Source organism: Neophocaena asiaeorientalis, unplaced genomic scaffold (assembly GCF_003031525.2).
Source record: "Neophocaena asiaeorientalis asiaeorientalis breed wild unplaced genomic scaffold, Neophocaena_asiaeorientalis_V1.1 scaffold283, whole genome shotgun sequence".
NCBI lineage: Eukaryota > Metazoa > Chordata > Mammalia > Artiodactyla > Phocoenidae > Neophocaena > Neophocaena asiaeorientalis.
In genome coordinates, this window is record NW_020172827.1 from 2,480,915 (window position 1) to 2,506,608 (window position 25,694).

Sequence of the window (25,694 nt, forward strand, 5' to 3'; positions counted from 1 at the left end):
ACAGGTTTGCTGGGAAAGGTAATGAATGTGGTTTTAGTTACCCTGTGGGTTAGAAGCCTGTAATACAGTAGGTGGTTCTGCCTGAAACAGAAACTGACTCTGGTTAACTCGCCAAATAGGGTATTTCTTGGAAGGCTATGGGGACTCCCAGAATCATTGGTAGGCTGGAGGGACAGGCTTCATGAAAAGGTCACAAACCCAGGGAGTTCCGGACAGTGAGACAACAAGAACTAGCCATATGTGTATTCATTGAACAGAGAGTCATTGAGTGCATACTCCATGCCAGGCACCTCAGAGCACTGGGGACACAGCAGTGAAGAGTCAATACCGCCACCTTCATGCAACTTACATTCAAATGGGGCACCCAGGTCATAAACAAATCAGTTAATTAAATCCAAAAAGATGTCAGGCGGTAGAAAATAAAACAAGGAAGGGGGATAAAGAGTGCCTTGAGGAGAAAGAAGTTGCAATTTTCAATGGAGTGGTCAGAAAAGCCCCTCGGAGAGTCCTGGTCCATCCACTGCTGCAGCCACGTGAATGAATGAGAACTCCAAATGTCCCCTTGTTGCTGTTCATTCTCTTGGAAGTAACATCTGATTGGCAAAGATGAAGGCATGTGCTCACCCCCTTATCTCTTCTGAAATGAGGGAGAGGAAGAATTGCCTTTCAACTTGTATATTTTGATAAGCACTACCTACAAAGCACATACATAAAATGAGAGATTTTCCCAAAAGAGATGAGTGTTTGGCCTCTAAAAACCCAAATAACCACAGGAGTGGATGCAACCAATAAGAGAGTCAAAGAAGAGACTCATCAAAGAGAAGAGTGAGAAGAAAAAATAAAGGATAGCACTTTGGAGAATTTTGAATACATCTGAAGATGCAGGTTGATGAAGAGGAACTAGTAAAGGAGAGCAGAAAGAAAAGAATCTGGAGAGAGCAATGTTGGAGAATCCAAGGATGGAGAGAGCTTACGAGGTCAATGGTGACTTTATGAAGAGGCTTGGAAGAAGACATTGTAAATGGAGAAAGAACCAAATGGTGAGTGAAGTAGGGACAGGGTAACCTCTGAGCCAAAGTGTTCTACATCATAATTCATGTTGTTATAAAGGAACTTGCAAAATATATTATCCTGTGTCAAAAGGAATATAGGACTTCTGTCCTCATTTCATTTGAACTTCACAATAACCTTGTGAGACAGGTCTTATCCTCACTGTGAGATGGAGGAAAATGATATCTAATATTCAGTGTTGGAGATTATAAATCTTTTCCTGGAGTGCATCTTGTTAATAGATATCAAAAGACCTTACAATGTATGTATTCTCTGAACCAGAAACTCCTCTTTAAGGGTATTTAGCCGAAAGAAATAAGAGCACGCATACAGATTTATCTACAAGGTTATATGTTGCTTGTAATAGTGAAGAATTGAAAACAAGCTAGTTCCAACAAGAGGGGATTGGTATGTACGTGCTGTGAAATGATGTGCAGTCAGTACCAAATAATGCTGCAGAATAAACTGTTCAAGAAAGAAAAAGGGAAATGGTTTATAATTTATGAAATGGAAAAAGCAGACAACAAAAAGTATATACACTATGATTCCATTTTTGCTTCTTGTGGATTTTTTCCCCATATTTTCCAAAATGTCTGCAATAAACAAATATTACTCTTATAATGAGATTTTTTAAAAGTAAGGTCCTGTGTGGTTAAGTACTTGTCTGTGTCAAACAGGGATAACTGGGAAAGGAGGGGCCAGAATTATGCTCTTGACTCTTCAATCATTCCTTCTACCACCTCAGGCCACGTCTTCTTATATATAAGTCAGTAAGTGTCTTACTTCTGACTTGTTGCTATAACAAAAATGCCATAGGATGGGTTACTTAAACAGCAAACATTTATTTCTCCAAATTCTGGAGCCTGGGAAGGCAAAGATCAAGGTGCTGGCAGATTCAGTGTCTGATGAAAGCCTACTTCGTGGTTCATAAATGGCTGTCTTGCCTGTGTCCTCACACAACAGAAGGGCCAAGGGAGCTCTCTGGGGTCTCTTTTATAGGGACACTAATCCCATTGATGAGGGCTCTACCCTCACGAACTAATACCTGGCAAAGGCCCAAGCCATGAATACCATGGCAGAGGGGATTAGGTTTCAACATATGAAATGAGGTTTGCGTGGGGAGGGGTGGGGGGAGGTAGACAAAGAGTACAACAGAGAACACCATCAGTCTATAGACGCAAGGGGGAAAAAATGTCCCTCAATAATGTAAAAATGCTTTCCTACTTTTTCTACTTGCAGTGTTCAGTGCAAACAAGTCCTTTACAATCAACATGCCAGAAACCCTACCATGTAAGGCCTTCTTGTACTGAAAAAGTTAAAAGCGTGAGAATGGTTGGAAGTTGTTTAAACAACAATAGTAAAGATTTTACGAGACCTCAAAATACTTCCGGATGTGTGGATATGACAAATCAACAAAAAGGAACCAACACCCAGCCTACAGCCTTGTAAGATATAGATTCCAGCCTTTCTACACCTCAACCTGGAAGCACAGGCTCTCGTAGAGAGCGGAAGTACTCCCACATAAGAGACACTAGGGGTGGCCCAGATGTGGCAATCCCTAGTAGGATGTGGGGTATCCAGAGGAAAGGGGTGACGGGCGCACTTAAGGCACGTGAAAACTGTAAAGTTTGGTGCCTTCTGCCGTCGGCGGTTCCAAGGCTGAGTTAACGGCACTTAGATGCAAGCTCTACTCCCTCCGGCTCGACCCTGCCTGCAGGCCTCACTCAAGACCTCATCGGACTTGGACTAGAGGGCCTAACTGGAGCTTGTATTCGCTATCGAAGATCTGTGGATCTCCGAGGCGGTGCGGTCTAGTTCCCGAAGAGCTGTACCCCGGCGAGCGGGCGGCGTGGGCGAGGATGGGTGCGGCCACCACACGGGCAGCGCTCGCTTCCGGATCTTCGCAAAACTAACAACATTAGTTAGGGAAATAGGCTCTAACATCCCTAAATGCCTTCACTTGGCGACTGTAGCAATCTGAGACACTGAGCGCCCCGCACACCCTAGACGCAGCCAGAACGCACCCATCCCAGCCTTGCAGTCCGGCTCTGGTGACCTGCCACTTGTCCGCACGCGCCCTACAAACCCGTGTCCCCGCCCTCACCCCAGAGCCCCTAGAAGCAAGCTACGGTGGCTCTGCTGGGGATAAATTATTACCATGCTACCGTGCTGCAAACTCAACCCGAGAAGTATGAACTGGCTGGGACAGTTTGGAAGGCCGCCACGAGGGCCTTTGCAGAAAGGAACAGATAAATGCATTTGGGAGTAGGAGGGGTAAATCTGTGGACCACGGTGAGGAGGAAGAAAATGCAGTCTCTGCCTCAAGACCAGCGGCCCAGAAGTGATCCTCAGCTCTGACACCCAGAGCCCCACCTTCAGGGCGTGGCCTCGCGCTGCCCCGGGAGAGGGCGGGGACTACTCCGGGCCACGCCCAACTCTGCAGGAGACCAAGGGTGCCGCACCTACAGTTCCGCTGCGCACTGCGTTCTGCACCAGCCGAGCGAAGGTGATCCAGGTGAGTCCCCGCACCTGCGGGCAGCGAGGAGCGTGGGCCTCGGAGGCATTTCAGCTCCTGCGCTGGGCACCGCCCATATCTCGGCCATCCCAAGCTGAATAGGGGCTCGCTCGCTCTCTCTCCCTTCTTGTCTGTAGGTTTCTTTCTACCTTCCCATCCCCTTTGCCCTCCATCCTTCGCATGATGTAGTGGGTTTGGAGCGTCTAAGCTGGGCCGGCCACGCTATCTAAAACTCAGGGAAATTCTCAAGGTCAACCCTTCCTCAGTTACTTCCTTTTCTCTCCTCCGCTCCCTGGGCTGTGCGGACGCCGGGCTCCTTCTTTCTGCCTCCCAGAACCCACCTGACCTTGCCAACTGCATCTCTGGTGCACAGGAGGGGCGGGCAGGGCACTGCAGGGGCAGCTGGCAGTGCAGGCCTGATCGGTAACACAGGTTTTTAAAGTGGCCTGCGAGCGCTGCGCCAGCTGCGAATGTGCATGTGTTGCTAGGGACATTCCGGGAGGGCCTCCCAGGGAATTGTGTTTGTTTTCCTCCGGTTTCATAGAAACGTTTGTCGTATGTTTGAATTGGAACCTACGAGTGGGTCATTTCCTACCGCTGCCTTAGAGCAGGAGAGGAGGCGGAGTCTTCGTTTAGGTTGATTTCAGAGAATTTCCCTCATCTGGTGTTGCTGCAGGGAGCGCTAGGGCCACAGCGGTGGGGCAGCTGCGGGGCGGTGGATGGGGCTGGAGGCTGGTTGGTAAGTCATTCTCCGAAGTTCTGGCTTCTGCTGTCACTTTCCTTGGGAGTCACGAGTTTACCGCTACATTGTAGCTTAGGGGACAAGTGAGTGTGGAAAGGGAGGTAAAAGGCAAGCAGAGACAGGAGGGTGGGTAGGAAAAGAACTACGGGCTTGCGGCTTTAATCCGCTAACTGGAGAAAGGGAGATCTGGAGGGAAGGACAGTTACTGCTCTGCAGATATGTGGCTCTTTGCAGGTGCTGTAGACCTGGGCGTGGTCATGTGGAATTGCTGCAGATCTTCGATTCCTCTGTCGGTGGAAGCAAGGGCATCTCTTGGGAGATCTGTAGATCGCTGGGAGCCTACAGTTTCTGGGAAGCACCCAAGGTTATTGGTCAAAATTATAGACTATGTTTAGGTCAACGAATTCAGTGTTGAGAGCATAGTATCTGAGTCAGGGGATCAAGAACGTTTATTCTCACGGGAGTTAAATTTAACAGAGTTAAATAAGTTTACATCTAAAACCCAAACAAATACTTTCAGCTGGGGAAGACGTTCTGTAAAGCTTCCCTCCTGACAATGTTACAGAAATAGAAAACTTTGTCAAGTGAATCCCCCCGCAAATGATGTTACTACATATAAAACAGAGGTACTGTGTAGAGGTACTGTGGCCAGTCATAGAAACGGCACTGCAGGGGCCTGCTTAGATTAAGGAACAAAACTGGAGAAGGGCAGCCTTCCCCCTTATTTAGACTTAATCCTGCCAGTTTAGAGTTCTGCAGAGACACAATCCATGAAGGGGAGCCTCTTAACCTGGAGGATCGCAAAGACACTGAACCTATGTGGAGAAATCTGGAATGAAGTGAATGACAAATCAACGTGGCAAAGAGTAATTTAGTGCCTACTGCACAGCTAGCAATATTTAAATATATTCTTCCCTATATTTCTATTTAAATATTCTGAATCTGTATTCAGATCACCCTTGCCAACCACAATTGACCATGAACCATTTAGCATTTTTTAAAGCAATATGTGTTTAAAAGAATATACTGCTACAACCAGTTTTTACAACTGGTTTCATTAATACTACTTATGAGTATACCATCCTTCTGAAAAAGAAGAATTCAGCGGTTACCAGGTAGTTTACTGCTATGTAAAATAGAATTTTTGCGTTTCCCTGGCTCTCTCTTACACTGTCTATGTGCCTATCTTCCTATGGGGAAGTTGTACTACCTTCCAAATACATTTGCAAATACCTTTAAGGAGTTCAGCATTTAGAGTCAACCGTCCCATGTTACGCTAAGAGTTCCTTCTAGAGTCGACCCATTTATTAACTGGAACATGTGTTCTAATATTTTGGTGACTTAGTTCACTCTTTTTGATTTAATAGTGTTATTTTATTTCTCCAGCCTAAGAAATGTGAATGATTGTGACACAACTTCATTCTAAGTACAGACAGGCCTGAAGAGTTAGACCCCTGTTTCAGGCAGGAGCCTGCAGCCTATGCAGTTCCTTCATTCAGAATGGCTGGTAGCCTGGTGGGGACTTGTTCAGCAGCTGCTAAGAATTCACTGCATACAGTCCACCCACATTTCTTGTGATGGAAAATCCAAATGGTGTCCATGTGACTCATTAGAGATTTTTCTTTTCCTCTTTGGGAAGTCAGGGCTTAGTTTCACTCTGCCCCTCAGTTCCTATATAATGCCAGTTAAGGGACAGGTTGTATGGAAATCGTGATGTAAAAATGAAGTGCCAATTTTTGTGTTGCTTTGCCCTTTGCAAACCCGAATGCCCGAAAGTTTGGAGGATTTTTTTCCCCTGTAATCTCTCCTCCTGTCATACTGCAGTGCTGACACTCATTAAAAAGAAAAAAAAAAAAAAAAAAGGGACAGGTTGTATGGAAATCGTGATGTAAAAATGAAGTGCCAATTTTTGTGTTGCTTTGCCCTTTGCAAACCCGAATGCCCGAAAGTTTGGAGGATTTTTTTCCCCTGTAATCTCTCCTCCTGTCATACTGCAGTGCTGACACTCATTAAAAAGAAAAAAAAAAAAAAAATTTCCTTTTTGGCCCTTTTCCAGTTTTACCGAGAAGTATGAACTGGCTGGGACAGTTTGGAAGGCCGCCACGAGGGCCTTTGCAGAAAGGAACAGATAAATGCATTTGGGAGTAGGAGGGGTAAATCTGTGGACCACGGTGAGGAGGAAGAAAATGCAGTCTCTGCCTCAAGACCAGCGGCCCAGAAGTGATCCTCAGCTCTGACACCCAGAGCCCCACCTTCAGGGCGTGGCCTCGCGCTGCCCCGGGAGAGGGCGGGGACTACTCCGGGCCACGCCCAACTCTGCAGGAGACCAAGGGTGCCGCACCTACAGTTCCGCTGCGCACTGCGTTCTGCACCAGCCGAGCGAAGGTGATCCAGGTGAGTCCCCGCACCTGCGGGCAGCGAGGAGCGTGGGCCTCGGAGGCATTTCAGCTCCTGCGCTGGGCACCGCCCATATCTCGGCCATCCCAAGCTGAATAGGGGCTCGCTCGCTCTCTCTCCCTTCTTGTCTGTAGGTTTCTTTCTACCTTCCCATCCCCTTTGCCCTCCATCCTTCGCATGATGTAGTGGGTTTGGAGCGTCTAAGCTGGGCCGGCCACGCTATCTAAAACTCAGGGAAATTCTCAAGGTCAACCCTTCCTCAGTTACTTCCTTTTCTCTCCTCCGCTCCCTGGGCTGTGCGGACGCCGGGCTCCTTCTTTCTGCCTCCCAGAACCCACCTGACCTTGCCAACTGCATCTCTGGTGCACAGGAGGGGCGGGCAGGGCACTGCAGGGGCAGCTGGCAGTGCAGGCCTGATCGGTAACACAGGTTTTTAAAGTGGCCTGCGAGCGCTGCGCCAGCTGCGAATGTGCATGTGTTGCTAGGGACATTCCGGGAGGGCCTCCCAGGGAATTGTGTTTGTTTTCCTCCGGTTTCATAGAAACGTTTGTCGTATGTTTGAATTGGAACCTACGAGTGGGTCATTTCCTACCGCTGCCTTAGAGCAGGAGAGGAGGCGGAGTCTTCGTTTAGGTTGATTTCAGAGAATTTCCCTCATCTGGTGTTGCTGCAGGGAGCGCTAGGGCCACAGCGGTGGGGCAGCTGCGGGGCGGTGGATGGGGCTGGAGGCTGGTTGGTAAGTCATTCTCCGAAGTTCTGGCTTCTGCTGTCACTTTCCTTGGGAGTCACGAGTTTACCGCTACATTGTAGCTTAGGGGACAAGTGAGTGTGGAAAGGGAGGTAAAAGGCAAGCAGAGACAGGAGGGTGGGTAGGAAAAGAACTACGGGCTTGCGGCTTTAATCCGCTAACTGGAGAAAGGGAGATCTGGAGGGAAGGACAGTTACTGCTCTGCAGATATGTGGCTCTTTGCAGGTGCTGTAGACCTGGGCGTGGTCATGTGGAATTGCTGCAGATCTTCGATTCCTCTGTCGGTGGAAGCAAGGGCATCTCTTGGGAGATCTGTAGATCGCTGGGAGCCTACAGTTTCTGGGAAGCACCCAAGGTTATTGGTCAAAATTATAGACTATGTTTAGGTCAACGAATTCAGTGTTGAGAGCATAGTATCTGAGTCAGGGGATCAAGAACGTTTATTCTCACGGGAGTTAAATTTAACAGAGTTAAATAAGTTTACATCTAAAACCCAAACAAATACTTTCAGCTGGGGAAGACGTTCTGTAAAGCTTCCCTCCTGACAATGTTACAGAAATAGAAAACTTTGTCAAGTGAATCCCCCCGCAAATGATGTTACTACATATAAAACAGAGGTACTGTGTAGAGGTACTGTGGCCAGTCATAGAAACGGCACTGCAGGGGCCTGCTTAGATTAAGGAACAAAACTGGAGAAGGGCAGCCTTCCCCCTTATTTAGACTTAATCCTGCCAGTTTAGAGTTCTGCAGAGACACAATCCATGAAGGGGAGCCTCTTAACCTGGAGGATCGCAAAGACACTGAACCTATGTGGAGAAATCTGGAATGAAGTGAATGACAAATCAACGTGGCAAAGAGTAATTTAGTGCCTACTGCACAGCTAGCAATATTTAAATATATTCTTCCCTATATTTCTATTTAAATATTCTGAATCTGTATTCAGATCACCCTTGCCAACCACAATTGACCATGAACCATTTAGCATTTTTTAAAGCAATATGTGTTTAAAAGAATATACTGCTACAACCAGTTTTTACAACTGGTTTCATTAATACTACTTATGAGTATACCATCCTTCTGAAAAAGAAGAATTCAGCGGTTACCAGGTAGTTTACTGCTATGTAAAATAGAATTTTTGCGTTTCCCTGGCTCTCTCTTACACTGTCTATGTGCCTATCTTCCTATGGGGAAGTTGTACTACCTTCCAAATACATTTGCAAATACCTTTAAGGAGTTCAGCATTTAGAGTCAACCGTCCCATGTTACGCTAAGAGTTCCTTCTAGAGTCGACCCATTTATTAACTGGAACATGTGTTCTAATATTTTGGTGACTTAGTTCACTCTTTTTGATTTAATAGTGTTATTTTATTTCTCCAGCCTAAGAAATGTGAATGATTGTGACACAACTTCATTCTAAGTACAGACAGGCCTGAAGAGTTAGACCCCTGTTTCAGGCAGGAGCCTGCAGCCTATGCAGTTCCTTCATTCAGAATGGCTGGTAGCCTGGTGGGGACTTGTTCAGCAGCTGCTAAGAATTCACTGCATACAGTCCACCCACATTTCTTGTGATGGAAAATCCAAATGGTGTCCATGTGACTCATTAGAGATTTTTCTTTTCCTCTTTGGGAAGTCAGGGCTTAGTTTCACTCTGCCCCTCAGTTCCTATATAATGCCAGTTAAGGGACAGGTTGTATGGAAATCGTGATGTAAAAATGAAGTGCCAATTTTTGTGTTGCTTTGCCCTTTGCAAACCCGAATGCCCGAAAGTTTGGAGGATTTTTTTCCCCTGTAATCTCTCCTCCTGTCATACTGCAGTGCTGACACTCATTAAAAAGAAAAAAAAAAAAAAAAAGTTCCTTTTTGGACCTTTTCCAAGTTTTTTTCTTCTTCCAATTAGAAAGCTCTCAGGCTTTAATCAGCCACAGACTTGGAGTTATTAGCTTTCTGTTCTCGTTAATATATTTTATGCTCAGGAGAGGGTCCGGAGAGGTAGAAAAGTTTCAAAAGAGGTCAAGTGTGGTCAAACTTGCTCCCCAACCTCATTGAGAGACAATACAGCCAAGGGTTGAGAGCATAACTGTGGAGCCAGACTGCCTGGCTGTGTGTGAATGCAGGCTTTCTCTGTTCTAGCTGCGTGTCCCTGGGCAGATTACTAAACCTCTCTGATGTTCAGTTTCTTCACCTGTAAAATGGAGTAATAATATATCATAGGGACGCTGTGCGGGTTTAAATGAGTTAATATTGATGAACTACTTAGTGTTTGACGCATATTAAGTAATATATGTGCTAATAATGTTATTAATAACCATTGATTTCTCCTACCACTCTTCTTCTAGGTTATATCACTACCCTTCAGCCAACACTGGTTTCCTTTTCATCCTTATACAAGTAAACCCCTTTCCTGTCTCCGTGCCTGTGTACTTGCTGTTTTCTCTACCTGTGTGCTCACTCTCACATCGCTGTTACATCCTTCAGAGCCCTTAGCTCAATCTGTTACCTTCCTGTTTCATGATCCTCCTAAGTTGTCTCCCTCCATTTGACTCTGTATTCTGGCAGGTCAGGACCTTCTTTCTCAGTCTTGTTCGCTATTGTAGCCCTGCACTGCACATGGTACCCAGCATTCAGTAGGGGATACGTCAGGAAAGGAATCATTCTAAGGCACTACTGAGGAAGGTGGTAGATGTGGACTTAAAGTGAGCATTCCATTTAGGTGAAACACTTTGTCCTGCATTGACTTTGTCAGATCAGCTCCCTCGAATGAATTGTTACGAGATTTTTATTTTCTTCTGCATCCCATAACTTCTCCCCGTTCTCTTCCCTGTCCTCTGAGATTGGTGCCTTCAGACTATGGGAAATGTCCTGCAGCCTGTCCCTGGGATCACACCTCCCTGGAGGCTGGGCTCCAGATGGTCCAGCGTGGCTCAAGGCTTTTAGGTCAGCACATCAAGGAACTCTCGCCCATAAGGCCTTTTGGGTCAAGAGTCTGTTTGGGAAAGTTTGTCATTCTACAAACAGGGGAACCTAGGATTTGTTCTATCTTACAATCTACTATTCTTAGATTCCTGAAGAGCTGAATTACCAGTTTTTCCCAGGGGAGACTCAGTTAAGCATATGTGTCTAGTGCCTTTTTGCACAGAAGTCAGACTCCAGAGAAGAAAAGAGCAGGTAATTTGCTTATTTGGCCTTTACATCCTTTGCAGGCTCATCCCACGTAACCAGGGAACATTCACTTGGACTTGAGCATCAAGCTGGTCCTTCCTTCCCCCCTCCCGCTCTCAGCCAGTGCAGTAATGTAGCTGTCCTCAGCGCTGACAGTTCACGAGAGTGTTGGAATTAAAATGACACGTGGAACTTGAATATTTTATATTCCAAGCTGTGGCCACTTAACTATAAAATTGAATATATTTGAATTTATAGGACATTTATCTCTTAAGAAGACAGATCTTCCATCCCTCTAACTTGTAGTGTGCTTCCGCTTTCCAGGTGTTCTGCCAGCAACACTGATGAGGAATTAAAGAATATGAGAAACCGGGAAAGACCCACTTTATTACCTGCCTCTGCTGTTTGCCTCACTTGAGTTAATATTCAAGGCTGGACAAATAATGGCCTGCCTATTCAACTAACTTTTCATTTTTAGCCCTTGGAGTGATATTTACTGAATATGCAAAACAATTGTGGGGAATAGTTATTTTTCTTCACATGGTTATTATTCCTTCTCTCAACTGTCCATGTACTCTTTTTTTAAATAAATTTATTTATTTTATTTATTTATTTTTGACTGCATTGGCTCTTCATTGCTGTGCGCAGGCTTTCTCTAGTTGCGGCGAGCAGGGGCTACTCTTCGTTGTGGTGCGTGGTCTTCTCGTTGCGGTGGCTTCTCTTGTTGCGGGGCACGGGCTCCAGGTGCATGGGCCTCGGTAGTTGTGGCTCGTGGGCTCTAGAGCGCAGGCTCAGTAGTTGTGGCTCACAGGCTCTAGAGCGCAGGCTCAGTAGTTGTGGCGCACGAGCTTAGTTGCCCTGCGGCATGTGGGATCTTCCCGGACCAGGGCTCGAACCCATGTCCCCTGCATTGGCAGGTGGATTCTTAACCACTGTGCCACCAGGGTAGCCCCCGTGTACTCTTTCTAAAATCTCACTGCCATTTGAGACTTTGACACTCAAACAGATTTTATCATCTGTGTACTGTAGAAGTGACCAGACTGGCGTTCTGAAAATGTAGGATGGACCCAAAGAAATTCTGTGACTCTCCTTTTTTTCTCTCCCATCATGGAAACAGGGAATTAACTTTTGTGCTGCTTGCCTCTAGGATCTCAAGTTTCTCCATTTAGCTGTTTTTTTTTTTTACATCTTTATTAGAGTATAATTGCTTTACAATGGTGCGTTAGTTTCTGCTTTATAACAAAGTGAATCAGTTATACATATAATGTTCCCATCTCTCTTCCGTTTAGCTTTATATGGGCTCAGCTGCCTTGCCTAGAAATAATTTTGAGGACTATTCCTTTGTAGATACATTTGGAGGCAGAAACGAGGCTGGACAGCTACCTCATTAAAAGAGTACAGGCTGAGTAGACCCCTAGCACAACCTCAGAGTTTTTGGAACCACCTCCCAGTGTTGGGGACTCATGGTGGTCCATTTGATGTGATCAGATGAAGCCCTTTAAGTTACCATCCTTGTATTATTCTCATGAAAATGCCATGTAAAATAAAGGACCGGGGCTTCCCTGGTGGCAAAGTGGTTAAGAATCCGCCTGCCAATGCAGGGGACACGGGTTCGAGCCCTGTCTGGGAAGATCCCACATGCCCTGGAGCCACTAAGCCTGTGCACCACAACTACTGGGCCTGCGCTCTAGAGCCCGCGTGCTACAACTACTGAGCCCACGTGGCACAACTACTGAAGCCTGCACATCTAGAGCCTGTGCTCTGCAACAGGAGAAGCCACTGCAATGAGAAGCCTGCGCACTGCAAGGGAGAGTAGCACCCGCTCGCCGCAACTAGAGAAAGCCTCACGCAGCAATGAAGACCCAACACAGTCAAAAATAAATAAATAAAATAGCTAAATTTTAAAAATAAAGGACCATATATAAGGAAGATTGGATTAATAATACAGCAGCCAAATAAGTATTTTAATGAAACATTGGGGAATGGCTCCAAGTCAGTCTATAAGTGCTTTAGCATTGTCCCATTACTGATGCATTAAAAAAAAAAAAAAAAAAAGACTGCTGAGAAATTGCAGTACAGTTGGAGGGGAGCAATCTTGAAAATGGAAGTAATGGTTACCATTGTCCACACTGGTTTTTATTTGTTTGAGGGCAAAGAGAGAGCTGAAAGTTGAAATCCTCTCTCCCTTAAGACATTTGATAGATTTTCATTTAGGAGAAGATAAGTTGTAACTTCATGACTCAGAAGTCATAAATTATTTGAGGCCAGTGCCCAAATGATAAAGCCTACCTTTTGCTCCATTTGTGCAGTGTTGATTGTGCCCTGGGGAATTTCTATTGGCAGCTAAGATGGAGTGGAGTAAATAAGTGAAGGAGACCTTTACCCCAGGAGTATTCCGTTGAATGTAGTTCAGGAAGTTCTCTGAGTAACCCTTTTGTAACTGAAGGAACCCCTGCCCCAGTGAGATAAGGCAAGTGGTGGCAGAAGCAGGAATTGGAGGAAAAGTTGAGTGAAGTATAAGCGCTGGAGTAGTTATGCTTCCAGGTGAATCTGTCAGTCACATTCCTGTGAGAGAGTACCTTAGCCAAATATCATAATGAAACTTCATGTTGCTAACTCAGGCACTGGAATAGAGCATACCTTCTAGGGGTGAGACCAACACTGCCTCATTTGAAGTCCAAGCTTGATCACTCCTAAAGTAAGACTTTACAATGGTGCCTTGTAGCTTTTTAAAAATCCACTGGGGGGCTTCCCTGGTGGCACAGTGGTTGAGAGTCCACCTGCCGATGCAGGGGACACGGGTTCGTGCCCCGGTCCGGGAAGATCCCACATGCCGCGGAGTGGCTGGGCCCGTGAGCCGTGGCCACTGAGCTTGCGCATCCGGAGCCTGTGCTCCGCAGCGGGAGAGGCCACAGCAGTGAGAGGCCCGCGTACCGCAAAACAAACAAACAAAACATTCCCAAAAGGATCTCTATCATTAAATAAGTGACACGAATTTTCTAAATACAAAGAAAAATTAATTCCTTTTAAACCTTCAACTTAATGTTCTCTCAACTGAACTATTTTGACTCAAGCCTGCCAGGAAACAGTTAACTAGGAACATACACCTCTGTAGTTACTAATAAGTGAAGACAGAACAGAAACACTTCTGTCCTATCTCTGCCTCTCCCCAACCCTTTTAGTTTCATTTTTTTGGGGGGGTTGGGGGGATTTGTACTCAGTTTCTGATCGTTGGTATGAAGGAAAAATCTGGAATTGGGTATTTGTTTACTTATTTGCCTGCTTCCCCCAGTAAAGCATGAGCTTCCTGAGGGCAGGGACCAAAGTCTGGCTTGTTCACCTCATCCCCAGCATGGGCCCACTGAGTAGCACATAGTAGGCACTCAATAAACTTGAACAAGTAAATGAATGAATGCTCAGCCCCATGCGGGGATAAGCATGTCTGGCTACAGGGAGGGTCTGCATGACTGCAGTTTGCTGATTTCCATAGTCTGTACTAGAAGCCTGCTTCCTTCTGAATACTCCTGCCCTTCAGATAATAGATTATAACATGGCTGGCTATTAAGAGTTCAAAAAGGAGGGGAATATATGTAGTTCTGAGTTTTGTTTGCTATTTTAAAATGATAATTCTAAATTATAAATTCTTAAATGTATCTCATCATCATGTATTCGAACATCCGCTTTTATCACTGAATCAGGGCAGAGACAGTTAACAGAACATTAGCACACATAGTATAACCTGATATGTAACATTTATTGAGTACTTACTATGTGACAGGCATCCTGATGGGTGTTTAGAGACAGTGTCCCCATTTAATCTTTACAACAACTATATGGTGTGGGGTAGGTGTCGTGATTATCTCCAATTAACAAGTGAGGAAACCAAGGATGCTTGAAAGACGTTGAGTAATTTTCCCGAGGACACACAGCTAGGAATATGAGATCCAGGTTCTAAACCCAGACAATGTGATTCCAAAACTGCCCCCTTACCTGCAAGACTGTCTCTATACTGCACATAGTGGATAAGTGACAGGATTCAAGCTAAAAATCAGGTCCGATTCTTTGGTTCCCTTTGTAACATACTGTCTATCCCTCCTGTCTCCTCAATTACTAATTACTGTCAGGCCATTTTTTTACATAACTTTTTTGGTATATATTTGCTCATTTTGCACATTATAGAAAGGTACAAAGGAAAATCTATAATTCAGCCATCTGGAAATAGCTATGCTTATGATTTTGATATTTTCTTCTTTAATTTTTTTCTATTGAGAAAACTAGATATACTCTTTTTGTTTTCTTTTTTTTTAATTTAACATGCTGTATATTAAGTCTGTTTCACCATCCTTAATGTTTCACCATTTTTAATGGTTATATACTATTCTGTTTTACAGATTTATTATTTATTTAATTAGTCCTCTTTGTTTGGACATCTATACCATTTCTGTTTTTGCTGTTATAAATAGTGCTGAAGTGAATGTCTTTGAACCAAATCTGTTTGCCTTCCTGATTATTACCCCAGGATAGATTCCCAGTAGAATTAATGAGCAAAAGGTTATGAACAATGTAAAGCATATTGCCTGCCGCCAGGCTGTCCTCCAGGTGGTTCTGTTTTACACTTCTCCCAGCAGCGTGTAATACTACCAAGTAACTAAATAAATTTTTATTTGTACAAGTCTTAAATTTTAATCTTTACAGCTGGTGTGCAGCTAACCTCGGAAACTGCGTGATAATTAACAAGTGCTATTATACAACCAAGTGAGTTACAAAGTAATCTATACCAGTCATGAAAGTTCAGCTCCAAAAGGACCACTGGACTGCATGCTGTGTATCTATCACCATGTAGAAGGCAAACTCTAGGGCAGAGTTCCCACCCCCAAGAACCTTATCTTGTTGGGTGGATATAGGGGTTGCCAGTGACACAGAGCAGGTATGTAATCAACAAACTATAGTGTGCAGTCCGAATGCGTGCTCATGTCAGAAAGAGGTTGTGTTGCACGTATCAGCTTCTCAAGCCTGTGCTCTGGGAGCTATCGGCTAGCTGCGGGACCGGCCCAACCTCGGGCGTGGCTGGAGCTGCCTGGAACGTGGCTGCTGTGAGCCGAGGTGCCTCCCCTTTCGCCAGTGTACGCACCCGCACCCACGACGGGGCGGGAGCGTGCATCTCTTTGCCCTCAGAAAATAAGAATTCAGCAAATGACAAAGTTTTTTTTGAACCCTAAGTGAATTAAACTGATTCTTTCCTTAAAGGACAAGACTTAAGCATTTTGCAGTCCCTACTGGATTTATGTTTTCAGCAGCTGTAGCGACAGAGCTTTTCTCTGTGTTCTGATCTCCTCTTTCTCCAGGAATTCATACATCCAGTTGCTTCCATTGTTTCAGTAGAGGCTTTGAGAGGGAAAAAGGAAACTGACATGGGTTAGGCACACACTTTATGCCAGGCACTGTGCAGAGCAGAGGAGGCATTCTGAAAGCTACCTGGACTTACAGCTTGCTTCATTTATTCCACAGCTTTCTATAAGCACACACTCTGTGCTTGGCACGGGGGATGCTGGACACACACGGTCCCTCCCTCACGGGAGCTTAGTGTCTGATGCAATTGGCTGCTCTCTCTGTTCTAGCCCTGATCACAGCAGCTGGGAAGTGCTGGCTACAATGGCCTGTGAAACAGGGCTCCTCACGTGGTGAAAGTGCAAGGAGGTGTGTGTGGCGGGGAGAGCTGAACAGGCTTGGCTCCGGCACCTATGCAGGTGTGTCCAGGGCTCATGCAGGGAGAGCCTTGGGGAGGGCCGCCTGTCTCCTCCCGCCCCTAGTACGCTCACTGTTTCCTGACCGATTACACTGTCCTTTGCACACTACCCACTTTAGCATCGGACTCTGGGTCTCCCCTACTGTAAATTCTCTGTCCTTCAAAGGTCTTGTTCCCGGCTCTGCTTGCCCTCACCTAGATTCTTTCCCCCTCAGTACCTATCACCATAGCAAAGTGTCAAGAGAGTCACTTTCACTAGGGTGTGACTGCCTAAGAGTGTAACCTCCCAGGTTGCATTTATACTTTGGAAGAGGAGGTCAGTAGTAAACATTAATTTCTAATTGCAGGTTTTTGAGCGGTTGCCTTTCTGAGTGTTCATTGCCTGCAACAGAAACATCTACTCAAAAGATACTTCTCTGTCCTGCCACCTAGCTTCTCCTACCCAAATCCTTACAGGCCAGAAAAACAGAGGCCAGTGACCGAGCCACCGAATTCTAATGTTTTGCCTGGGCTAGCTGGAGTATTTGGGGAAGAATTCTAAAACCTGCTCTGGTCTTAGCTCTGCCCTCATCTCTCTACCTGAGCCTCCATTTCTTTTTCTGTAAAATGGAGCTTATGGGATTTGGGGGGAGATGAAAAATGAGCTGAAAATTCTGCACCAACACAAGGTGACCCCAGGCTGCGTGAGAGCCTAGCCTCCTGTCTAAAGGTGAGGTCTGAACAGACTTTCAACTTGCACACTTTGACCTAAACCGGATATGCTTAATTGTATCATTCTTAAACAGGCGGCTTTTGACAAAGTTAGAGATAGCTCCATTTTCAGTGGCCTGTTTGGCCCAGATGGGTTGAACTCCAGGGATATCAGGTAGTCATATTTATTTATTTTCAAAGAGGTGTTCAGTATTCACCCCATATTTTTGATTTAATAACTACTACCAAAGCTTCCTCCCCAAGCTGATTTTCTAAACTCTGGAAAGGACTAATTCTAAAAGAGAATGAGGGCAGGGAAGCTTGGGAGGCAGCCAAAGACTCCTTGCTCTCCGCAGCCACACAAGATGGCCCAGGAGAGGCTGACCTGGAGGTGATTCCCATGCTGAGTCCTGGGGATGGCCCTTTCCAGTGTGTGTGTCCCCTGTCCCGGAGGAGGGGATGCTGGGTGCCCCTCCACAAGCAGCTCCAGGTAAAGAAAGAATATAGCAGGGGAAACTAACGGGAATTATTGTGAAACATGGTTGGGGATGGGCAGGTTTTAGGATTTTGGTTCCAAATGTTATTTTGCAGACCTAAGGGAAGCTTACTTTTAAAGAACTGACCTGTTTGCTGGCCCCAAATTCCACACTGAGAAAGATTCTGTGATCCCAGTGTCAGTTCAGCTCTAAATCATCAAGTGGGATTGAAAGGGGACATTGGAACTGAATTGGAACCTAAATTTGAATCCCAAATCGGATACTTTCTCTTTTAGACCTTGGGAATATTACTTAACCTCTGGGTGCTCTTTGGAAAATAGGGATATTAGCATCTTGTTGGGTTGTTTGTGAGGATGGCTAAAACATTTTGGAGCAGGGTAACCTTCCCAGGCTTTCAGGAGAGATTGCAGCCAAACAGTTTTCAGGGGTGGAAATTTTTTTTTCTTTGGCCACGCCACGTGGCATGCGGGATCTTAGTTCCCTGACCAGGGATCGAACCTGTGTCCCCTGCAGTGGGATCGCGGAGTCCTAACTACTGGACCACCAGGGAATTCCTAGGGATGGAAATTTTAAACTGAAGACAGAATACACACAGGAGCTGTTGGCCTGTGGCAGCCATGCACGTGATGGGACAGCAGCTAAGGATCTCTGGAAGCATTGTAGCTATTTCTCTGTGTCCTGCTGTGCTCTGACCCTTCAGACATCTGGTGATCAATGCTCAGAGAGACTGGAGGGCAGCAATAACTTACTCTGAATTTATTAGGGCTTCTTCCCACCCAGCAGGTTTTCCTTTCCTTGATCTCCAGTCTGTTTCTTTCCTTCTTTCTTCTTTCCTGCTGGAGCAGGACAAGAGCTAAAAGAGCTGAAATTGCTGAACACTGAAAAATGCTGAGATGAGCTTTTTCTCCAAACATTTCATATGCAATTTTTCAAACATGCAGAAAAGTTGGAAGAATTGTATAGTGAACATCCATATAGCTACCACCCAGGTTCTAGCATTAATATTTTGCTATATTAGCTTGCATCATCATTTTTTGATGCATTTCAAAATAAGCTGCATTGCAGACACTAGAACACATCATGGGGTTAGTTTTGAAGTGTTAATTTGATGAAGAATCTGGGTTCTCCAAGAGCTGCCCAGAGCCTTGCTCTGGCTTTCAAAGAACTATAACTGATCCCTTCCCTACCAGTGTGATATTTCTGCTGCTGTACCAGCACGTGCCTCAGGATCCAAGGGAGGCCCTAGGGTTCCTGCCCTGAGTGTCCCCGATGCCAACAGACATACAAGCGAAAAACTTGGAATCACTATGTACTTACTGACTATATTCTGTTTCTCTCTTTCTCTTTCTTTCTCTGTCTCCCTCTCTGTCTCTCTCTCTCTCTCTCTCTCTGTAACTTAGTATATCTTTTAGCATTTTGCCTTGCTAAATATTTTTTTAAATTGTGGTTTTTAGTGGCCAGACCATCCAATAGCAATGGCTACTGCAGTGGTTTAGATAAATCTCATACATGCGATGTTGATCAAAAGAACTCAGGCGCAAAAGGGAATATACAATGTGATCGTGAACTTTTCTGTGTGTATATTGCAGACTTGAATCATTTTTTAATTCTGTTGGGTGGTATACAGTAATATCGGTATACAGTAATATCTCTACCTCTTAGAACCACCAGGTCGCTCACGCCTCTTCTTGATCTGTAGGGATATGTTTGCTGGTAACAAAACATCCCACTCTTGAGGCCTCCTGCAGCTTGGAGCCCACAGTGCCAGGTGGCGGCCTAATGTGTTCTTTCTCCCACAGAGTCAGGATGGCCGTCCTCTCTAAGGAATATGGTTTCGTGATTCTAACTGGTGCTGCCAGCTTCCTAATGGTAACTCATCTAGCCATCAACGTTTCCAAGGCCCGCAAGAAGTACAAAGTGGAGGTGAGTGGGAACACAGCGGTGCCTCTGTGGGTTCATCGTGGCAAGAACTTGTTTTCAGTTGTGGAGGGAAAGGTGAGGTGCTAGTGGTCAGCGGTGGCAGTTTCCGGCCTGTTCCTATTAGAAATTCTGCCCCTGTCTGGCAGGAGGAAGCCAAGAAATATGGGGCCCTTCTGGAGAGTCATTTCCATCTTGTTTTACTTTTGTCTCTTCTGTAAAAAGACCAGGTGTGCTTTTGGCTGGAGCTCTTTGCTAGGAAGACAGCTATTTTCTAAAGGGGGTTAAATAGGAAATTCCTGGGCTGTCCAGTGGTTAGGACTCTGCGTTTTCACTGCCAAGGGCCCAGGTTCGATCCCTGTTTAGGGAACTAAGATCCCACAAGCTGCACAGAAGGAAAACGGGGGTTGGAGTTAAATAGCAGTTGTTTCCTGGTATGCCACTTTAAAATGACGTCTTCTGGTGATTTTCCTGTTTCCCAAGTAGAAACGAAGCACATGGTGCTGAGTTAGCCTGTGTTTGGACATCAGACATAGGGAGGAGGTCTACTGAATGCTTCCTTTAGCTCTAGCTGATCTAGAAGGGATAATTACTGAAGCTGTCCCTGGTGAGCAATTTAAAATGTCTACTTCTTTTGAGCAATTTCTAATTAGAGCTCCTTTTAAAGTTTTCACGTCTAGTTCATTATTTTGATGGACACATTGAAACTCTCACACACTCAGTTTCTGTTCCCCCATTAAGGGGAACCTTAAAAGGATGTGGTATTTGCTGACTCTTGGGAAGGAGCTATTTCCCAATGGCATCCTTGTAATCCATCCCAAAGCCACCAGTGGTGGCATAACGTCAACAAAAACCCTGAATTTGGCACAAGCCGCCTCTATCCCTTGAATGGCACAGACATATATTCTCGTCACTGGATATTAATAGACACAGATTGAATCTGCCTCTGAGAATGAGACCTCTGTCACCACATGCATGTAAGCAGAAACTGAATGATCATCTTACCAAGGTTATGGCAGAAGATGCTTTGGGATACATTATCTTTAAGGTTGATTTTAACTCTCAGCACTGAATGCTACACCTGACCATTTGATCACACACACTTTGTTTTAACAGTATCCTACAATGTACAGCAATGACCCTGAAAACGGACACCTCTTCAACTGCATTCAGCGGGCCCACCAGAACACGTGAGTGCTGGCCCTGCCCGGCCCCCAAGACATCTGCAGAGCGGGTGTTTTCTGTACAACACCTCAACCCTTGGTACTCTGTTTGCTGAGTAATAGCAATGATGATGATCATGAATACTCATCAAAAGTATCATTAAAAATGTATAAGTGAACAGATTAAATATTAAGCAAAGTTAAGAGTTGTTAGGATGGTGGGATTCTAGATAACCTTTTCTTTTTTTCTTCCATTTCTTTTATTTTTAATTGAAGTAAAATTGATTTACAATGTTGTTAATTTCTGCTGTACAGCCAAATGCTTCAGTTATAAATATATATATTCTTTTTTGATACTCTTTTCCATTATAGTTTATTACAGGATACTGAATATAGTTCCCTGTGCTATACAGTAGGACCTTGTTGTTTATCCATTCTATATATAATAGCTTACATCTGCTAAACCCAAACTCCCACTTCATCCCTCCCCCAATGCCCTTTTCAAATCTGAATTTAATGCTGCATTACTCTTCTGCGGTATTTGCACCACGTTCACTCTAAACTGATACTGAATCTCTCAGCCTAGGGGGTGAGAGGCTTTGAGCTCTGCAAGGAAATCTACTCTAATTCGCCCCATCAGTTTGTTAGATTTGAGGTCTTTGACTCACTGTGTTCTCAGTTACCTCTAATCTAATCCCAAGCAGAGCAAAAGAAGGTGGATCTTAGTGGTCAGGCCTTCTGCCTCTGGTCAATGTTTATTTTTATTCTCAAGTTTCTAACTTGGCAAGTAAGAATGTAAAGGGTTCTTAGTTTTACGTAGACATACTTATATAGAGCACTTAAAAGGAAAAAAAAAACTTTTTTTTTTTATCTATTCCAGGTTGGAAGTGTACCCTCCCTTCTTATTTTTTCTAGCTGTCGGAGGTGTTTACCACCCAGTAAGTTTTTCCGGGGAGGGGGTTCATCTAATTAGATTGAATAGATTTAATTCACTGAGCCATTCAGGAGGGAAGAGGAAATGAAAATTTAATGAACATCTTCAATGTCTAGGCACCATGTATTTAAAAGAATTTCAGTTACTTCTTACAAAGTTCCTTAAAGTAGGTAGCATTTTTCCCGTGTTTTACAGATAAGGAGAAACCTCTTGGATACTATGTAACTTTCTCAAGATCAAATAGCTACAGAGTAGATGAATCAGAATTTGATCCCAGGTCTCTCTGATCCTAGGAGGTTCATGTCCATTGAGTTTTCCTTTGCCACATTATTCATGCAACGAACATTTCCTGGACACCGGAAGTTACTGCAGTGAACAAAACAGGCAAAGACTCCTGGTTTCGTGGAGCTGACTATTAGTTGGGGGTCGCAGACAAAAAGCAATTCAAGGACATCGCGTAGCATGTTAGAAGGTGATGCGCCCCACAGAGGAAGCAAAAGCAGGGATGGTGGAAAGGGAGTGCCTGGGGACTGGGGGGGACAGTGCTGAGTGGGGCAGTCAGGAGGAGCGCCTTGTTGCGAAGGTGACACTTAAGCAGTAGGTGAGGGAGCAGGTGCTGCAGATGTCTCCAGACACCTCCAGGCAGGAGACGAGCAAGGGCGAGGCCCTGGGGCAGGAGCCTGGCCGGTCTGTGTGGTGCACAGTGAGTAAGGGCGGCTTCAGTGGTGAGCAGGAGGTGAGGGCTGGAGGTGAGGGTGGACCTCGGGGCCTTGTGGGCCGCTAAGGCCCTTGTGAGCCTTAGGTTTGGTCTGCACTACACCTTATCTAAATAAAGCAAGTTTATCTGAGGCTGATTAGTTGCCATTGGGGTCTTGCCTTACACATAAAGTGTTTCCTTTTCAGGGCCCAGATTTCCCCTCCACTGAGTTCAGACCAGAGTGCTGGCACCTCACATTTCTGGTTCTGAGACTTTCATAAGCCTCTGGTCTGTACCTGAATGGCCTTGTGCTTTTTTTGTCAGCTGCCAGAATGGCACATCTATAGTTCATGACCTCCAAGTCTTGTATTTGTTTCAAAGAAAAGTCTGCTACTCTCTTAGAGAGGATATTTCTTTCTTGTGCCTCTAAAGAGCCCCAGTCCTAGCAAGTAACTAGGCTAACTGGTCTAAACAGACTAGCTGGTCTCTCTAGGCGTCACCTGATGTCCGCCCCAGCCCCGTTCCTGTCCCACTCCCCTAGATCCTATTCCTTGTGCTTAGTTCTTGGAAATACTCTGAGACTACTCCGAAGACAAGCACCTGATATTGTTCCCGGGTTGATGGTAATTATGCGGCTTTAAAGAGAGACCAGGCAGAAACTACAGAGCTTCTAGATAGGGACTTGTGTGCCTGGGGGTTTATTTATAGTTGTTTCATTCTCCTACTGATACTTAACTTCCATTAAATCATCAAAAAAAAACAAATAAAAATCATAAAGTAGGAACCTCACCCCCACTGATTCCACTGCTAAATTGAAAGGACAGTTGGGGACAGTGACACACAGTGACTCATGTCCTCACACACCCTCTCTCTTCCTCTCCCGTCTCCTTTAGACCAAATGGGTTCGTCACCCCAGCAGGGTGTCCAAATGGAAGGATTTCCCACGTTGCATGAGTTTTCACTCTCTCTTCCCAAGGGTGTTGGGAATGGGGAGACTTTCCCCTCCAACACCACATGTTCTGGGATTCACAACATGACACACTCCCCCGACTTTTTCTAGTGGAGCCCCATGCCTATGCGTGGGCCGCAGCACAGCCCCTTAGAGCCCTCCCAGGGGAGACCTGGCTGAGACGAAGCAGCACACAGCCGTGGAGTGCACAGTCCATCTCCTGTCCACAGGGCTCCTCCCCTAGTCCTGCCTTTCAGTCGGTTTCCTCTCCTGGCTTACTCTGTGACCCTCAGGCCTGCCTCTCCTTCCCCTGTGCTCTAGCACGCTGAGTCCCCTGGGGCAGGCCGGGAGATTCCTCCCATCCCACCTACCTAGGAGAAGGCCAGCAATCACCTCCCAGGTCTCTGAGCAGTTCATAGAAGGATCACAGCGCTTTGATTTTCCTGACTGAAACAACTTCATTCTACCCTAACTTTGGTAGGGAGTATTTTACTATATCCATGAAACTGTTAACTTTTTGTTAAAACGTTCTGTAATCAATCCTAGATGTTAATAAAATTCTGCCCGTTTCTTTCATGCAAAAAACTAATGGAGCCCTTTTATTTTAGCGTGTAGTTTCTGGCTTGGGCTTGGCCTGGATTGTTGGACGAGTTCTTTATGCTTATGGCTATTACACAGGAGGTAAGGACATGGTGACATCTGTCAAGGAAACAAATTTAAAATCTTATATTATTACATTTTCCTGTTTAGCAGGGCTTTAAGAAAAGGGAAAGTAACTTGATATTTGGGTGAAAGATCTGTTATCTTCTTTCTTTTTATTAACCTTTGAATAGTAACAAAGCGCATTCTGCATTTTCAGTGTGTCAATTGCTGTTCTAAGAACTTTGCATATGCTGTTTAGCCTTACAACAATTCTCTGACATAGATAATATTATTTTATAGATGAGGAAACTGAGGCTGAGAAAGATTAAGACTCTAGGTCACAGAGCTACTAAGTGTAAACTGGAAAGCCAGGATTCAAACCCAGGCAGTCTGAGCCCAGATCCCCTGCTCCTAATCAGTGCTATAAATGGTGTGCCTGAGAGAAGGAGGAAGAGATTCTTCTGGCTGTCCTTACCTCTCGGGAGAGGGAAAACTCCAAAAGATCCTGGAGCAGAGGTGCTCTAATTATTATCCCTTAATGTGTTTTAAAGTTCAATACTGTTGTGGCACACGACTTTGCATGCAGTATCTGACATACTGACAGCTTAGGCTGAAGAGCTGGTTGACCTCCTAAGACTAGATGGTCTAATGTACAGCTCCAGGTGCCTTGACAGAATGGCTGGTGGATGTTGACAGCATTGTCACTCTGGAACACCCCCAGTAACTTCTGCTCTTTCCTCTTTTTTAGAGCCTAGAAAGCGGAAACGGGGAGCCCTGAGCTTCATCGCCCTCATTGGCCTGATGGGCACCACTGTGTGCTCTGCTTTCCAGCATCTTGGTTGGGTTAGAACTGGCTTGAGCAGTGGGTGCAAAAGCTGCCATTAAAGAGTTATAGGGTGTTTTGAACCTCTCATTCATTTTGAGTGACTTTTATTTTCAGTGACTTTTTTTTTTCCCTAAATAAAAACTTACCTGGCATCAGCCTCATACCTAACCCTGACTCTATCACTTATTTCTTTTTGAGTCTTTATCTAAGATATAAGTAGCCTGTTCCTAGTAGATGAGAGAGGGGCCACAGGTATTAAGCACCCCTTCTCACCCTGCCAGAGGATGTTTACTTAATGTGTGAGCTGGAAAAAAGTCTAATTGTGGAAATATGTTCATAGTCAGGCCACAGCAGTGAAAAACTGGGGCTCGAAGAAAGTCTTTTACTGCTAGTTATGATATAAGATTATCTTATCACTTGCTAATACATAGGATAACAATAGGATTTTTAAAAAAATCTCGATTGAAGATTGCTTCTAATGCTTAAAAACTGAAATGATAGACTAAATTTAAGGTTATGAAACTTAATAGAGATGAATCTAATTTCCTGCATTTGGATGCAAAGATCTGATTGCATAGGTACAAGTGGGGAAGGACACCCTTAGCAACAAAATCTGGAAGACTTAAAAGGTTTTAGCTGACTTGGAGAACAATGCGAGTTGGCAGAATGAGATGGCTGTTCCAGAAATGAATGTGGCCCTAAACTACTTGACCGTAATAGTGTCTAGATCTGTGCTTTCCAATACAGCCACTAGCCACATAAGACGATTTACATTTAAATTTATGCTGTACTATATAAATAAAACAAACAAAAATATCAGCTCTTTAGTTGCTCTAACCACATTTCAAGTGTTCAGTAGCCTTTGAGGATTCAATAGGATTTGAACCCAGGCCTGACTCTCAAATCCATGCTTTTTCCATTGTACCCCACTACCACTTTGAGGAGCTAAAACATTTAAGGATAGAATGCCCTGGTCAACAATTGAAGATGGTCAGCTTTGGCCAGGTGACTGCCTGGAGTCC

The 25,694-nt window shown here is 44.9% G+C and overlaps 1 protein-coding gene across 2 annotated transcripts; it reads left to right on the forward strand.

Annotated features, from left to right (window-relative positions):
* Positions 1-3,546: 3,546 nt before the first annotated feature.
* On the forward strand, positions 3,547-24,840 carry MGST3 (microsomal glutathione S-transferase 3). Of its 2 annotated transcripts, none has more exons than XM_024741984.1 (6): positions 3,547-3,565; positions 19,344-19,467; positions 20,578-20,651; positions 21,505-21,562; positions 23,813-23,885; positions 24,595-24,840. In XM_024741984.1, exons 2-6 carry the CDS (start codon positions 19,351-19,353, stop codon positions 24,729-24,731), a joined length of 459 nt encoding a protein of 152 aa, XP_024597752.1. In that variant the 5' UTR covers positions 3,547-3,565; positions 19,344-19,350; the 3' UTR covers positions 24,732-24,840. The 2 variants fall into 2 exon arrangements, with proteins under 2 accessions (XP_024597752.1, XP_024597751.1); XM_024741983.1 differs by lacking the exon at positions 3,547-3,565 and adding an exon at positions 6,578-6,701.
* Positions 24,841-25,694: the final 854 nt, after the last annotated feature.